Source organism: Simochromis diagramma, unplaced genomic scaffold (assembly GCF_900408965.1).
Source record: "Simochromis diagramma unplaced genomic scaffold, fSimDia1.1 OVJJ01000585.1, whole genome shotgun sequence".
NCBI lineage: Eukaryota > Metazoa > Chordata > Actinopteri > Cichliformes > Cichlidae > Simochromis > Simochromis diagramma.
The window spans coordinates 5370205-5387664 of record NW_024387398.1 but is presented as its reverse complement, the minus strand read 5'-3'; the positions used below and the strand labels follow the sequence as shown (position 1 = coordinate 5387664).

At 41.1% G+C, this 17460-nt stretch overlaps 1 protein-coding gene across 14 annotated transcripts in view; it reads right to left on the bottom strand.

The window, feature by feature from the left end:
- rapgef2b (Rap guanine nucleotide exchange factor 2b) overlaps positions 1 to 17460 on the bottom strand; it is a 75947-nt gene that overhangs the window by 16970 nt on the left and 41517 nt on the right. For 11 of the 14 annotated variants that reach the window (XM_040010081.1, XM_040010082.1, XM_040010086.1 and 8 more), the window contains 2 exons: positions 6698 to 6829; positions 1772 to 1949 (listed from right to left, as the gene is read on the bottom strand). In XM_040010081.1, the coding sequence (XP_039866015.1) occupies positions 1772 to 1949; positions 6698 to 6829 (310 nt within the window). Of the gene's footprint in view, positions 1 to 1771; positions 1950 to 6697; positions 6830 to 13904; positions 14715 to 17460 lie in introns of those variants that run through there. The other 3 variants (XM_040010093.1, XM_040010094.1, XM_040010091.1) reach the window with 3 other exon arrangements.

Sequence of the window (17460 nt, the reverse complement as noted above, 5' to 3'; positions counted from 1 at the left end):
GTGAATATTTTATTGTTAGCATAAAGTAATAAATTAAATTTGTCTTCTAACATTCAATGTTTTCAACCTTTACATTTGCAAAGGTTTTAATTAACTTAAATAGTTTTGTGGTTCTTACAATATAACCCGGCAGAAACCCCCCCCACATCTATACGCATAAACAAAAACAGGTTCCAAATGTCATATGATGGCTAGTATGACTGGCATTATGAAACAACAGATGAAAGAGGATGTAATATAGAATCATGTGGGAGAAAACCAAAAAGAAAACATTTTCCCATGACTCCATGCAGGCCTGTGAAAAACTAAGCACACCCCATGAGTCAGTAGCTTGTAGAACTGCTTTCAGCAGCAGTAACTTGAAGTCATCCTTTTCTGCATGACTACCAGTCTCTCAAGACATTGTGGAGGAACTTTGGCCCACTCTTCTTTACAACATTTCTTTAGTTCATCGAGGTTTGTTGGCTTCTGTTTATGCACAGCTTTTGTAGCCTAACCTAAGATGTGCTGCCATGCTTTTGTTGCAACGAGAGGTTTTCCCCTCGTAACAAACAATCCATACTTGTTAAGTCTTTTTGTATTTTTACTATCACAAACTTTAGTTTTCTTATGTTAACTGTGGCCTGTATAGTCTGAGATGCAGTGCTTGGGATTCATTTATAATTCTTCAAAGTTTCACTTAGCACATTCTGACCTTCGGGTGAATTTGCAGAGACGTTCATTCCTTGGAAAATTGTGTTGGTCGGTGTCCTCCAGACCACCAAACGACCCAAATTTCTGCTTTTCCAGAGGTGCTCACACTTGCTGATGATCAGTCAATCAAGTGCCTCTGATTAGCAGCACCTGGCTGCTAATTACAGCTAATTACAGATCAAAAAACTCTAAATTTCATGATGACGATTGAAAAACAATGAATTCTGAATTTGGTGCAAATGTATAGTTTCTCATTATTGAATATGTGATTGGATGCAAGTGCTAGATGCCCATGCTAGGTTTAATACAAGGTGCAGGACTTTCTGCAGCACACCTACACTGATGCTCACAGAAAGAAAACACACCTCTATACGCCATCTACCAACCAGCAGCAGTGTGGTGTACTGGTTGACCTGGGCTTGGCATGGCAACAGCGTCGTGTGAGAAGCTGCGGAAGCACTAAAAGTTTAATGCGCAGGGAGAGGTGAGGCGAGAGGATGTGCCAGCGTGACCTAGAAAAGCCTGCTGGCAAGGGGAGGGGGTACAGCAGGGAGATAAGTGAAGTGGGGGAGGGGTTGGCACTTGTTCTTACTCTCTCGCAGTCCACCAATGTATCATCCTCCCCAAGTCCACATCTGCCGCTAAGCTGAGTGTGCACACTTTTTTTTTTTTAAACAATGCCTATCATTTTCATTTGAGAAGAATCGTAGCCTTAAGAGTTATGCTACTGCAAGCCTGATGGGGCTTTGAGAATTACTCGAAAGCCTCGATCATGAGAGAAGCACAGACTTGAGATAAATGTAAATTTATGGCGACGATTTAAATAAGAAAGCAGGGAGTGGCTTTTTATAAAGCATAAATTAATCTAAAATTGGGACACTGGGGCTTCTGTTTAAATTGGTATTTTTCACACCATTCTCTAAAGATGTCTTCAAATATAGAACTCTCAGGCATGCACAAGAATAGGCAGGATATTTTTTCCACAATGAACACTGCACGGTTGAATATTTACACTAGTGCTATTGATCAGAATAGTCATGAAGAGCCAAGTAAATTCAATCCCTAGCTGGGTGCTCACCTATGTCATCGTCGGTCCTGTCCATGGGGTCCTTCTCCAGACAGTCCCGCACAATGTCCCGGCTCATGAGGGGGTCGGACGCTCGCTCGATGTCCTCTTCATCGTCGTCCTCCTCAGAGTCCACAGCGGTCTCTGGCAGGCCACTCAGGTCCATGTCACCTGGTTCGTTTTCTGTGGCCTAGAAAGAAACAACAGGTAAGCCATGAGTCAATGATAAACACGAGCAGGGACTCTGCGGCTCGGTGCAACATCAGCAATCCCGCCACCACAAGGCCAAACGCGTTCATCTATCCAGCTCCTTGTTCGAGTTCGAGAGTCTACTAGCGAGACACTGAATGACCAACCTCCATGCTCGTTACAGGGAAAGCTTTGAATTATCAGATAAAAGCTTGAAAAATAAATCCCCACCCATGTCAGCTGTCCAAACGGGGACAGAGTAAACATATTGTAAACAGCCAGTGAATTTTTTTTCATTTTAAGCAGCACATTCAACACACACACACACACACACAGAAGTCATTTTACAGTAAGAAAAAAAAATCAGCTGTGACACAAAAAACAAATTCCTTTGTGCACATTTGACCCATTTCTTGAAACTGATAAGAGGTAATCAGTACAGTAGGAGAAAGACAGGCGTCAACACTGCATACAAAACAGTCTGCTATGCATAGTAACAAGCTAATTAACTCTCAACTTTCCTCCCCTCTTTTCTCCCCCACAGCAAACGCCACAGCCTGCCTCGCAGCCAGATCCTGTTCTTTGAAAGCACAAGATGAAATATGTGCGAAGCCGTGAAAATGAACTAAGATGAGAAGCAAGCGTAATGCAATTACTTGTGCCCGAGCGATACCAGCGGAGTTCATCTGCTATCATCAAAGAAAGTATTTCTATAAATGACAGAGGGGCCAGATTGCCTGGTTCACACTCACACAACATGAAAACCATTTAAAGAGCAAGTCAAAGCAGTCACAAAAAAGGCAACACAACATCGGCTCTGCTACCTCCCAACAGTGAACCCTCTTACCCAAATACGGTTCTCAATCTCAAACCTCTTAACAGAAAGAGAAGAATAGGTTGCCTTTGCAAACTGTCCGCAAAATCCCAGAGATAGACGCATCTTCATCTCCCAGACTGTCAGTCTGCTTCTAATTTTTTAATGCTCAGTCTCCCTGTGCTTGGTCTCTCTCAGAAACCCCATGTCATTTCTCCTCAAACGCCATGTGCAAAGGGCTCTTTAATGATTCAGTGTCTGAATGGCCGTTTGGGCATCACTGGTCCACACCCTGGTGGGTGGAGCCTGCAAACACGATGAAAGTGAAGAGTCACAGATTAGGTATGGAGCAGAACACGGTACAGAGGAAAACTTCTTGCATAAAACTACAGAGGATCATGTGACCAGTCTGCTTTAAAAACACTAGACTGGTTCACAACACTTAACAACCCACATAATACAGCATTAGAAACTCAAGGTTACATACAACAATCAGTTCATAGCCAGCTGTCAAACATGTGTGTATGCTTTCATATTGCATTTAAATACAGAGGGCCCGGCTGCCTTTGTGCTCATGCACGGCCCTTTTTTCATGCCATGCATGTATCAGAAATCCATAGATGTGCAGAAAGCATTAAGAATCAGTGGGCAAGTCAGGTGTTGTTAATATTTCATTAGGGCTATTCTTGGATCAATGCTTTCAAAGTCCTTCTGAAGGACCAATTTCATGATTTATTCAGATACAAACAGTGCGCCATGTTGGCAGTGACGTGGGAATTACGTGGCGATAGCAGTGGAATAGCCTGGTGGTTCGACTATTCAGTACTCCATCCAGAATCTAGACTCCAGTATGCTCAGCAAAAATGTGTACAGTAAAAATAATGTTTAACACAAGCATATTTCACCAACATCAACTTCACATGATCTCAAGTGTAAATTATGAAGTATCCTCTGATCCATTTATTCAACACCAGCCCCAGTGAGCACTGCAAACATTCCTCGTTTCTGATGTTCTGCACATTTAAAATGTTTTTTATTCTGAAACATGCAGGGTGTAACTTTATCTAATAATAAAAAAGCAATGTTGCATAAACCAACAGTCTTAGAAATCATGCTGTGCACTCATGGTTAGAATTTCAATGTTTTCTGTCCACATTAGAGGCATGTCTGCATGGTGTTCATTTTCTAAAAGTTTGTGATAAAAATGAGGAGAATCTTGTAGACTGGATAGCAAAAAAAAGCCCAACAACTGCTTTATATAACAATTTCCACTTAAGCCAGGAAATGATTAGGAGAAGATAGAGAGCACAGAGTGCTCAAGAACTTCAACAGAAGCAGACAAAAAGAAAAATCCAAAAGCTTCAAAACCACAGCTTCCCAAATCACAATCTGATGGAGCATCCATAGAATGTGTCTGTTCAAGCCTGATTGACAGACATCCCAGAAATTCAGAAGTGAGTAATCTCATGATTATCCTCTTGATTGACTGATTGATTAAACCTTCTGCCTGTAAAGTGCCAGAAAATACAAGTTTCTTAAGCCAAAAGAGACAGGTTCAAATAGCGTAATGTGTCCAACTAACAGTCCAAATATAACAGTGAAATACAGAATAGAGCCAAACTTTGACTCGAAGGTATCTGAAGCATTTTGATTGTTGAAACGGTTAAAACAGAGGAAGCACGTATGAAGCATATAAGAGGTTCGTCATCAAAGCTAAGGAATTGAAATACAGTATTCTGAGCCAAAGTTACAAATAGCAGAGTAGAAGTTAAACCAAACATATAGAGGCTGAATAAAAAAAAAAAAACAAGAGAAAACAGAACAGTGTCTGTGATTCAGTGAGAGGAGAAAGAGACTGAGAGGAAAAAAAAAAAAAAAAATCAAGAGGCCGCCACAGAGCTGCTAGCAGATGGTGCTAAGACCAGGATCACAGACTGGGGACAGTAGAGCCTGTTCAACCTGCCCCAGCCAGCCACAACATGGTCAAAACATATACACATAGAACACACAGAGCTCCACAATAACACACCCCTCATATGCAATTAGACTGTTTGTATTGAGCATACTGAATGAGTGCCCTGATGCACACCAACCACAGTCAGTCGAAGCAAACAGCACATCCACAATCCTGCTTACAAACATAACACACATTTACAGACACACAGCAGGTGACAGAATTAGGAGCCAATGGGGTGGGTGTGCTATGCTAAGCGGATTAGTTGCAGAGTTTGGGGCACGTCCACAATCAGTTGAGTGCACATACTTGAATTGGGTTTCAAATGTTTAACTTTGATTATGTTTTCATAACTACCCAGCAGAATTGAAAAGGCTTGGTGAGGGTGGGTGGATGGGGGTTGGATTGCAAGCAAACCAAACACTTTTGGTTTATAGATCTTTATAACGTTATTTATAAACTGCTAAATTAAGCATTGGCCTTGATGAAGGATGGGTTGAGGGAGCCCATCCTTCATCACGTTACACATATCTCAACACCACAAAACAAATTACGTAAGGGCTACACGTGCTAATATTTTAGCACAAAAATGCTCATCAAGTGCCCTCATTACATGAGACTGTATATCACAGCTTTGTGGGAGTCCTGTACTTCTGCTTTGAGGTGATGAAAGGCAGAGCTGGAGTCAGGATGTAGGCTGGACCACCTGCTTGCAGCCAGCAGCCTGTCTGCTCATCCCCTGCTGCGTAGCAAAAGTCTCCCATTAGTGTCTTATAACATGTCTGGCAAAAAAGGCTTAAAATTCTTCCAAAGAAAATTAGTCCTCCTTAATGAGACTAATGCACATTCCCAGAGGCATAGTCATCATTTCACAAAAAGCATGTGTTTTTTCCAACATTTTTTCCATAAAGACTTGGTCTCAGATGAGGTCAAAGTTTGTTCTATATCACAGATTTTAAATGCTATGTTACATGTTAGATCACTGAAGCATATATATACACACACACACACACACCCCAAATCATGCAAATCAATGTTTTTTCTCATTATTTACAATTCATCACAAGGTTATGTCAAAACAAACCAGCTCAATGAGTATTTGTTAATTGAAACTGCAGGAAAACACACGGTAAGTCTGCCTCGTCTAATGAGGTGAACAGAAAACTAGTCAGGTTAATACAAACACTGCAAAGGAGAGGAAACAAACTCAGTCCCGATCAGAGGGGAACAGCTACACTTTTAATGCTTAGCAGTTGATGCATTATACATTTGGTTTATTATTACCACACAGACTGAATATAAAAGATGGACCTTGCCACTGTGATGAAGTCTCACAGTGAAAATTTTGATCATTGCTATTTATGTTCACATCAGTGACTGAGAAATCAGACACAATAAAACGACATGTTTCTATGGTAGTGGTTTGCCAATCACAGGTATGCCCAGCTTGATTTATTGTTTACTTTAGATGTAAAGTAATCCACAAAATGAACATGATACTGTATTAAATATGATTTGAAACTGTAGACTGAGAATTTTATCTGATTAACAAAATGCTAACCTAAGCCATAAATAAAGTAAAAAGTAGACTTTTATAGACTTCTATATAATCAGATTTCTCTTTGCAACAGTCATCATCCCCAGCTGATCTTTGTAAAGAAGGCAAATATTAAACTTGTCCACTTTTGAGACATGGAAATTCCATCCATCTTATTTATTAAGTCTACGTGGCTGCAGTCAGGTAAGCTAACTGGCTGTAGCTCCATATTTATGGCATGCTCATGAGTGGTAGTGCTCTTCTTATCTAACTTTTGTCAGTAATTCCAAAAAGGCCCTAGCTAGACTGATAAATGTTTTAGCATCTTTATGATTTCCTCTTGCTCAGCTATGGCTGCATTAACTAGTTAAACTACCATGCACCTGCTTAGCTATCCAAGGGAGTCCAAGCTGGGGATCCAGCACCAGGGATGGGAGGACTTACCTGGTAAATGTCTGACAGGCTGCTGCTTCCAGAGTCGCTGGTGATACTACATCCTGAGTGGCTTGAGGAGACGTGGGTCACCTGTGGGTGTAAGCCGTCGGCCAGGTGAAGTCTGCTGAAGTCTGCGGGGAGCTGCACATACACACACACAACATACACACAGATGGTCAGTATCAGCCAGCCCAGCAACCGCTATTGGTCATTCACACCAACACTCGTGCTGACTGCCAAACATTGGATGCAGACTTAGCAGCATGTGTGTCTAAAAATAGGCTGTTTAGCTTTTATTCTATTTCTTCATTTTTTAATTATGTTTCCTCACTTCATTTGATAATAAGCAAAGACAGACGTTCTGCTGTAAAACAATAACGTATCCACTTTAATTTTAATTGGAAGGCAGTCTGAAAAACATTCAATTTGTTCCCATTAATGAATAAAAAGGGGTTTATCATCTTCTTCGTAGCAAAGCAGTTATTTCACAAGAAAAATATTAATCAGAGCTTAAACAAGAGCTCAGCTTTGCTTTAATAATACATTGTGTGTAAAGGAAAGGCAGAGCCAAAAAGATTTTAATTAAATAACCCAACATTTACAGAATGTGTCAAAAATATTTAGTTTTTAGTCTCATTTTTGAAATCCTTTGGTTTACTTTAGAAGAATACTACACGTATTAGACAAAAGCATGTAAGAAAATGGGTTACAAAACTGAAAGGGAGTAGAAACTCAGGATTAAACGATAAGATAATCATTGTTTTAAATACAGCAAAGGAGCTCCTTTCCTGAGACCAGCAAAAAACAAACAAACCCTGCATACATCAAGAAAACACCCTCATTAAGGTACTACGAACTTGAGTAAACTAAATGAATACTGGGCAGTAATGGGGGAAAACCCCTCTGAGTAATTCATACGGTATAAAGTGCTAGAAAGCCCAGCCGTAATTAGCCACATTGTAAATGAGCCAACCTGCTTCTCCATGGAAATGACCCCAAAATGCAAAATACATCCAAAATCCTCCCACTGCTCAAGTTTTAGGAGGAAGATGAATTAAAAATAAGAAGCAGTTTGAACTGCTACAACTCAGGTTTATTTGAAGTCCGCAGATGCTCTATGGTTTCTGTATGTGTGGCGTTAGAGTGGAGACAGTCAACAGCAAACACAGCAGCACAAATTTCCATAATTGGTAATGATTTAAGGCCTAAACTTATCAATTTAATGTCCTGGGACTTTGGAATCTTGATCCATTTATTGAAAGTTTTTCTGCAAGTTTCTGTAATTCTATAGATAAAATTATTCAGGTATTAGCTCAAAATTATTATTTTTATTTACCAATATACATCGGATACTCTGCAGAGAGACTGTTAGCTCTGGGGCATGCTTCAACTCCACTTCTTGCTGTGGCAGAGCATTAATATTAGATTTTTAAACTGAAAAGTCAAAGTGGGCCGATTTAACTAGTCTGCTCCACTCAGGAAATCAGCTAAATCTAAACATCTTGAGATTGGGTTTGGAGTTTTAAATTTTGATAGTAAATGAGATTTTTTATTTTTTATGTTCAGTGATTTTTTTCCCCAAATGTTTCCTCACTTGACAGTAAAAACGTTTTTACTCAGCTTTGATAAATGGTGATGAATTAGGGTGAGACTTTGAAATTTTAAAGAAAAAAAACCCAACAACTTTCCTTTAACAGATCCTGACGTATAGGTGACCAGCAACGCTTTCAGCTCTTCATTTCTAAGCTATGAAAGGTTAACTCATCTCTGAAATTCAGAAGTCTGGGTATCAACATCATCCACCAATTTGGGATGCAAATAACATCTCTGCCTCAGATTATTTTGGAAATCAGCTTTGAAGTCCCACTTGGATGACAAATGGAATAGATTGGATAGAAATGCATCTCGGATCTTCATTTGCAAGTAAATAGGTCTGAGCCATCATCTGCTCTTGAATGTACTCAATGAAAACATCCATCGTCACAGCTCCTGAAGTGCTCATCTGCATTACGGCTTAATGAAAGAGTTTTTGAGAATGGAAGTGTTTTGCTGCCAGAATGATCGTTGTGTGATAGATAGAAGAAACTAGTTTTGACTAAAAGACTTCTTAACATTCATGAGGCAGAGTCACAATAAAACTGAAGGGCTTGAATATGTTGGAGCACTGAACTGATTTGGAAGTTATTTGGAGACCTTTGTGAGTGAAAAATTTTAACCTGAGACATATCAATTCACAAAGCGCCTTCATGTGTCAGTGACAAGAGACCAAGAGCCAGACAGTGCTGCTCCTGTGGCACCGAGGTGTGATGTGATTACACTGTATCAAAGATTGCCATCACGATTAATTATCTGGCTGGCTGCACCAACCAAAATGGTCGACCGGAGGGCCTAGTCGCTCTCTATCCCGCCTCGGGCTGCTTTTTTTCACTCCCTCGTCTGGTTGACTTCACCCTGAGTGCCTCCAGCTGACTTCCACAATATTACTGAACAAATATTATCTGATGAATCTCTTTTCTCTGTTTGTATCTGTAATGATAAAGCCTCATCACATTTCCTTTTGATGACTTTTATGGTGTAATACGTCACTCGTTGCAATACAAATTTCAGACATAAGGTTATATTGGAGCTCTAGCAATTTATATTTAAGCTTAGACATTTTTCGCTAGAATGATGTAGCCTTGAGGCCTGCCATCAACGTCACGTTTATCCCAAAGGAAATTTGTACTCTGGGATTACAGCGAAGCTGGAAGCGAGGAAAGCTTGGCCTCAAATACACACCAGTGAGGTACATTGTTGCTCTTACATGCTCCATTATCATTAACAAAGCAGCGCTGCATTTTATTTTGAGTTGATTTCCGAGAGTACTGAAATGCAGACAACTCTGCACCTGAAAACAGTCCCTGAAATATGAACAAGTTTAGGTTTTTTTGAGGGGGAAAAAAAGGCTTTAAAATGTCTAAAGACAATTTGCAGGAAAAAAAACAAAACAAAACTTAGGGCTGAGCACCACAGACAAACGAGAAACTAGTAGGAAGGGCTCTGATGCATTCTGGGTTTTGTTACAGTAACGGAAACACAGAAAAATCTAAACCCTATTCTTTACAAATACAGATTATTAAAAGATAACAAAAATCTGCAACTGGAAATATTTTTAACATACAGTTAGGGAGAGTGCACAGAGGTTAAGTGAATATTGTCATTTCTGCGAGTACAAACAAAAATGACCATGTAAGATTTGTCGATATTATCCCAACTGGTTTCCACAACCAGGCAAAAAAGCCCCCCCCTCCTCCTCCAAAAATAAATAATAGGAGAATGAAAGAAAAATAAATAAATAAATGAATAAATAATAATACACTTTAAAAAGGGGAACACCACAAGCCCCTCCCCCTGGAAAGACCCAGAGATAAAGGGAGGACCAGAAAGCAGGATAAAGGGAAAGGATAATAAACACTTAATCCTTTCTCTACACTCATTTAGGTCAGCCGTCTGTCAGTCAATAACCCAGGGTCCATGCAGTCCATAAGCATGTGATCCATCGACTTAGTTGGCCCAATGGCATCCACAAGACTGGGCCAAGATGGATGACAGAGCAACAATAATGACTCTGACTCATTAAGTATTTTCAATTAGCAGCATGATGATACGGTATTGTACATACATGGGTTGTTAACCCCAACGGATATGCACAATCCATAGTAAAACATTGTTTACTAAATTGGTGTATATTGGTGACAATAAACATCTGCCACAGCGTGAATGTGTTTCTATTCTCCTACCTTACTGTATATAGGGCTTTCTGTGCTCCAAATTCACTGTTCTCTGGCAAACAAATGAAGTGAACTCTGCAGAAGCGCGAGCCGAAAATACGTACAATCAGCTGTCACAGGAGGATTAAGCGTCGCTCTAATGCTCGAGCCACAACACTGAACTCTGCCTACATGTGAGCAGATGTGGTGCTCCTTAAATTACACTGCAGACCTAATGACCTAGATTGCTGGGTGGAAACCCTGGCTGGCTCTCAATCTCTTTACTGCCTTTATATGCTGGGAGTGAATCACTGCTGCTACACTAGAGTTCCGTTCTAGAGGGTCACCAGTCTGCCACAATGGAAAATGCAGCTTTTAACTTCCACTGAAAACAAATTTCAGTGGTTGGGTTTAAATTTTGGACAAAAACAAATAAACAAACCCAAAACAACAACCAAAAAAAAAAAAAAAAAAAAAAAAAACAGAGGGATTTTTTTATGATTCATTTCTGATTTTCTGCTGGTGAAATAGCTTGAAGCTGTGCTGCTCCTTTATACATTTCACATGGGATTTAAAACTTTCTCTGCTTGTTACAAAATGGAAAAATAGACAACCTGGATACCTAAGAGGCAACAGGCACATCCCAGAGTTTTCCCTGACCATAGTGGCAGCTTCTCGCTTTCCTGAGCCTCGCGGATCAAGAGATTAAAATCCTTTGGGCAGGGTGTCCGATTAAATGGGTTTGATATGCTCTCTGTGCTTTCCCTTCCCCAGATACAGCTCCACCAGTCAGTAACACACAAGTCAGCAGTTAGATAGGGAGAAAATATTACCTACAATGAGGCAATCCACTATGTTGTCATTGGAATAATTTTTTTACCAAATGTCAAACACTGTGAAAGGTTTTTCTGCCGAAGTGCAATATTACACTTCTAAAAAAAATAAAATAAAATAAAATGTTTTTTCTTTACGAAAAGTAAAAAAACAAACAAACAAAAAAAAGACCCCAAGCTTTTTTTTTTTTTTTTTATTGACATTCAAGATGAATAAAGGCACAACGTATTATCTGACAAAACGTTTGGATATTGCTCTTCAATCTGTGGAAATCAATTTTTTCTCTCAAATTTTGTGAATGAGAAATGCTGTTCTTCCATCACCAAAAGATCCAGTCATAAAGCCTCTTCAAAGCGCAAGAATTCAACATGAACTATTAGTTAGCATGTAACTTGTTGCAATAAAGATAAATGAAACCATACGTTTTCATGGGAAAGATAAGCAATGATGATGATAGTGTGATTGCTGTAATAAGATCTAGTGGCTTTTATTGACTCTACCCATGGTGGGTTTCCTGCTGGGGTAAGGGACTATTTACACAAGCCTTCATTTGTATGCTAAGAACATAAGAAAACAAAAGTCAAACGAAGGGGGTAAGACAGTAAGAAGAGATAAGGGCAAGTTTGATACCAAAGCTAAAGATCTTTACAGAGCTTGTGAAAAGAATACAATTAAATTAACAACAATTAGTCTGAAAATTGGAAGAAAAAGAGTAAGATACAGATGATGAAGATGATCACGATTACTGCAGTCTACTTTCTGTAATTTTCCATTCTTGCCCTTTTGTTAACTTACTTAATTGTCTGTATAATTTGTCTAACTTTTCGGTTAGACAAGTAAGTGCGATGCGCTCCAGACTCTAAACATGTTTTGGCACTTGAAATTCTTCTATCCTACCAGCAACAACGCTTTAATTAGAATTATGTGCTACTTGACAGCTGTTTGGCCCCTTCCTCATTAACAGTGATTACAGCAATCCTATAATAAATGATTTAAGATCATAAGTGTGTAAAGCACTCTTTTTATGCTCTGTGGTGTTTGCTAGATTTCTGGGAAATTAGTCAATTTATTCTCTCAAAATTAATTTATATGCAATGACTGAAGTGACAATGAACATGTTTATTTGGAGAGATTTTATAAAAAAAGAAGAGTATAGGCCTAAACATATGTGCCAATCATTAAAATATGGAAAAGTGCTTAAGGCACGGCAGCCATAAGGTGCTATACTGTGTATGCATTGTAATGGCTTATATCCTATTAAAATGACAGTGTAGCTATAGGTAAAACTTCAAAATGACATAAGCTTTAAAGATCTGCAGATGGATAGTTGCAATAGGGGAAAAAAAAGAAAATGTTTAATATGCCACATTTTTTTTTGGTGGGGGGGGGGGATCGATCTTGTATAAACAACTTCACATGAGTATTGTTAGGGCCTTGGTCACCTACAGGCGTCCCTGAGGGAAGCAGCATAAACTGAGAGGGAAGAAGATGAGCCATCCCATCTATGGTGACATGTCCATGTCTATTATAGGAATATTAAGGTGATTTTTCGTTAAGCATCTGTGCTCTGCAAACCAGGAAACGTCCATCAGTGTGATTTACGGCCTTGTCTCTGTATGTGTGTGAATGGATGTGTGCGGTCGCGATGTGTGAGTGATGCCAGCGGTGCTGACAGTCGATCTATCTGCTCAGGCCTCCAGTGTCTGCTGGAGCTGCCGGCTGCTTCCAGCACCACGGACAGCGCCAGCAGCAAGAAGCCGGTGGTTCAAACTAGAAGCAACTTTAGCGAGGTAATAAGGGAGGGAGGGAGACGGGGGGTGCAATTAAAAACACCCAACATCCTTTCTGTGTGTTCTCGGGCTGAATTAACCATTTTATGCTTCAAAATAACTCATCGTGCATCAGTCTCTGTAATGCGACCCGGCTGTAACAGCTCCTGGAGCCTAAAAGGTGCGCTAACTGAATTTAGGGGAGCTCTCTGAACACATGACATCATCTCCCAGAAAAGGAAAAAAAACACACCCGGGATTCAGGATTCACTGCTTGCATCTCCGATGCAAATAATACCTGGCAAAGCTAATTTCACTTTATCGACTTACGATTATTCTTCACGTTCACTGCGTCGTTAAACGTGATGAGAAAGATGTGTCGGTCATTAAAACACAGACACAGGCTACATCTGCAACGATGTGTTCGTGTTTGTCCACAGGAAAATAAGGGCTACTGTTCAAGGGCCTTCGTGGGTGCAACGTGGCACTGAACCATTACTGACCTCGCTCTGATTTTTTATTTTTAGAATATTTTACTCTAATGTCCTGGGAGATCGATAATGTAAGATTCACGCAGTTGTGCGCGTGTCTGCGCGCGTCAGTGACAGCAAGCACATGGCGGCCGTTTCTAGTACAACACACTGACACACATCGGAGGCTCGACGGGGCAATAATCAGCTTGTGATTCGGGTTTCTGATGCGTCCTTGGTCTGCCCTGCGTTCATTCATCTTGTGCAGGCTCGATAGAAATCTGATGCACATCCATTATACGGCCGGTAATCGTATCTACGGGGTCATAAATGAGGGCGAGAGACAGAAAAAAAGATGGAGAAAAAAAACGCTGCAAGTCGATAGGCTACTTACCGGGGTTTTATCTTGCTGGCTCGGGACTCCATTGCTGTCTGATGCTGCTAATGGTTTCATAATGAAAAAATGTTCACCGGGCTAAAATCTAACATCCCGGACCTGCTCTATGCTACAGCATAGACCCTCATTTTCATCCAAAGCGACCTGCCCTTTCCCCTCCCTCAGCTGCGCCGTCTCCCTGGAAGGAGGCGGCGGCGGCTTGTCAGTTTTGGGAGTATCCGCTGTTCCTTGGCCTGATTTGACACTCCAAACCGACACCACCTTCTGCGTTTATTCCAGCCACCCCGCTTCTTCCAACAGAAATATCTTAAAATCACCGAAAAGGAGGAGGAGGACAGAGGGGGGAAAATCCTTTTATCCAAGCGAAGAAAAACAGCCAGCGTCTTCTCTCCGCGCACTTGACAATCACATCTCCAAGCGGAGAGCAGCGGCGCGCGATAAGAAAGCAGAAACAGGGGAAAAAGATGAGAAAAATGGCTGACAACACTTTCACTCACGTTTGCTCCCTCCGCCTTCCTTCCCTCTCTATCTCCTTCTCCCTCCCTCTCGCGAAAGTAAAGCGACACACGCGAAAACACACACGCACGCCTTTATGCACCATTAGATTATTTGAAGACCGAGACGCCTGCAGCCTCCGCCGAGGTACTGTACGTTAAACCCAGCGGTTTGTTTGTAACGGGAGCAGGGGGATGTGTGTATGTGTGTCAGTGGTGGTGGAGGAAGAAGAGGAAGGGGGGGGGGGGGGATAAGGACCTCCTCCCTGCCTGAGAGTGATGCTGTCAGAGCAGCCACTATGGCTGTGCTCATCTGGAGGACTTACAACACCTCAGCTCTGATAGAGAGATAGAAGAGGGTGGATGATTAAATAAAAATGAGGAAGATGGATGAAAAGCAATGACCAAGGAGAGATAGAAGGTGATACACAGCTGAGAAGTGGGAGGAAGGCGATAAGTCCAAAAGGTAAAAAGAGGTAGAGGGAAACAGAGGGATGAAGAATTGGTTGGTAGAGAAGAGCACGGTGGAATAATGCCATTATCCCTCACTTCAGCACCAGACCATGGCTGGAGCTTGTTGGCATAGAAACGGAAAAAGGAAAGCCATTTCCTGGGTGGAGAGACGGCAGCACTTCCTCCTGAGTGTGAGAGTAAAATATGGAAAAAGAGGAAACAGTAGCATTGCTTCTCCGGAGAGGCGAAAGCATTCACAGGGGGCTCACTGCAGGAACACAGACTGGCAGCAATGATGTCACACTGTCACTCAGCTGGAATAGCCATAGCAACTGGGTGAGCACGAGCCCCCTGCACCCACCCACTCATCTACCCATCCAGCCCGCTACACACCCTCTAGGGCCTTCAGTTGCTGTGGCGACGGAGGCAGCAAGACATGCTGAAATGGAGGCAGGGAGGGGAGAGAGTGCATAAAATAGAAAAGTGGCAATAGACTCTTCCACTTCACTCAGCTGTACTACAGCGAGCAGCAGCATCACCAATCAAACACACAACATTACATTTTGCTTTCTGAGAGGAAGAAAAGTACTTCTTATATGTGTGTGTTCAGGTGGGAGGCCATGCCTGTGGAGACTCTAGATACTGGATAAATAGAAGGCTCTCTATCTCTCTCTCTCTCATATATATATATATATATATATATATATGTATATGTATAAAGGTCTGCTGACAGACTGAGATATGAGGAGGACTACACAATGACAGAAACTGCACCACAGGGAACAATGAGGATTTAGACAGCAAACCAAAGGCAACAAACTACAGGCCAGTTTGCTACTCGCCACAAAACAACCAGGAATTAAGCTTAGAAACAACACGCAGAGCGCAAAACATTAAAAGAAGAGTCGTGTCTGTTTACACGTTATCTATACTCAACAGCAGATTAAACTATAAAATCACATAGAATCTCGAATAGTAGATATACCATTTATTATCATTTATTCTTTTGGTCACTGTTCAGTTATCATTTTCCTGCATTGTTGCAGGTCTCAGTCATTTTGTCACCACTGTCTGTTTTTTCATTTTGCAAAACTGCTGGAGGAGGATGAATCAGTTCCCTTTCGGCATCAATGCATCACTTTGTTACACAACATGAAACGAGAAATATTACTAACAAATTTATTTTTAGGCACATTAACTAAAACGGTGAACTTTTTTTGCGCTTTTTTTTTTTTAACTTCACTTTAATATAATGTGTATTTTTTGGTTCTGGACTGTGGCCAAAACACAAAACATAACCTGGAGGTATCATGCAGAAGCTGTGACAGGCAGTATCTTTGGCATTTCATAGCATCACAAATGAATCAAAAATGAAGCAGTGCTTTGCTGCAGCTCTATATTATTCACATCCATAAGCAGGAATCATAATATGATTTTAGAGCCTCATACTTAAGATGGATCTAAATGGTGCAAACAACCATTTGTAAAGCCCGTGCAATATAAACTTAATTTCTGACAAAGACTGATGAACATTTGAAAATGAAACAATAACTAATCCAATAAAACCACTGACACATTATTTTTTCATGTATGCAGACAGCTGATGCTGTAGCCTTTTAGTAAAGAGTCTGGCTGCTCCGCTTCAGACAATGCTTAGAAAGCAGCGTACTACACGCTGGTTTTGGAGCTGCTCCAGTCAAAGCAATGGGGATGTGAGTGGGAGGCGGAGAGGGGGAGGGAAGCTGGAGACCCGGTATGACATCACCTCTCCTGCCCCGGAGCCATGATGTAATGTATCAAAACAACCAAAAAGCTCAGGTGCTTGGCTGTGCAGCCCAGTCATTAATGTCTCCAACAATTGCCGGTGGGGGGAGGACCAGGGCATCATTACATCACCTCGGCAACGTGGTTGCGTCTGGGGAATATCAGACCCTCCTGCCCAGCCCCCCTTGTTTAAAGCTTTCATAGCAAGCTCATTTAAAGGAACAAACAAGCCAATTAATCATTTTTTTAGTGACTAATCACAAGCTCAAGGTAAAGGGAAAGAGGCAGGTGAGCATCGATCTTGGGAGATTGTCAGAATGACATGAAAAATGCTACTTGAAACACCAGTAATGAACTTGATCTCAATTGCAGTGTGTGCTAAATGCACGAGGTGGGTGAGGGGCCTCATCTGCCATTTGTAAACCGCCTGTGAACCAAGTCAGGCTTCAATTGTTCCATGCATTTATAGGGAAAGGCCATGTGATTGTGTTGTGCCTGCTGATATGTGACATTAGGGCACTAAAAAACTCATTACACTGCTGGATCAAACACCCCTGCATAGACATGACACACATGCACAGCCAAGTATTTCAATGGCGATAGCAGCATAAGGCACTCATAAATCAAGCATTTTCTTGGCACCAGCAAAGCAGGATCAAATTGTTCAGTATTACAGCAACACGTAAGAAAAAAATAATGCAAGAGATGCCTTTCTTTGCCAAATCCCAGACATACATGCACAAAATCAAACCAACCAGCACTGCATGACTGAGCTGTAGTTACTCAAACTTTCATGTCATCACCTCATGATCTTTCTTTTGGGATAGTTGAAAGCAGATTGA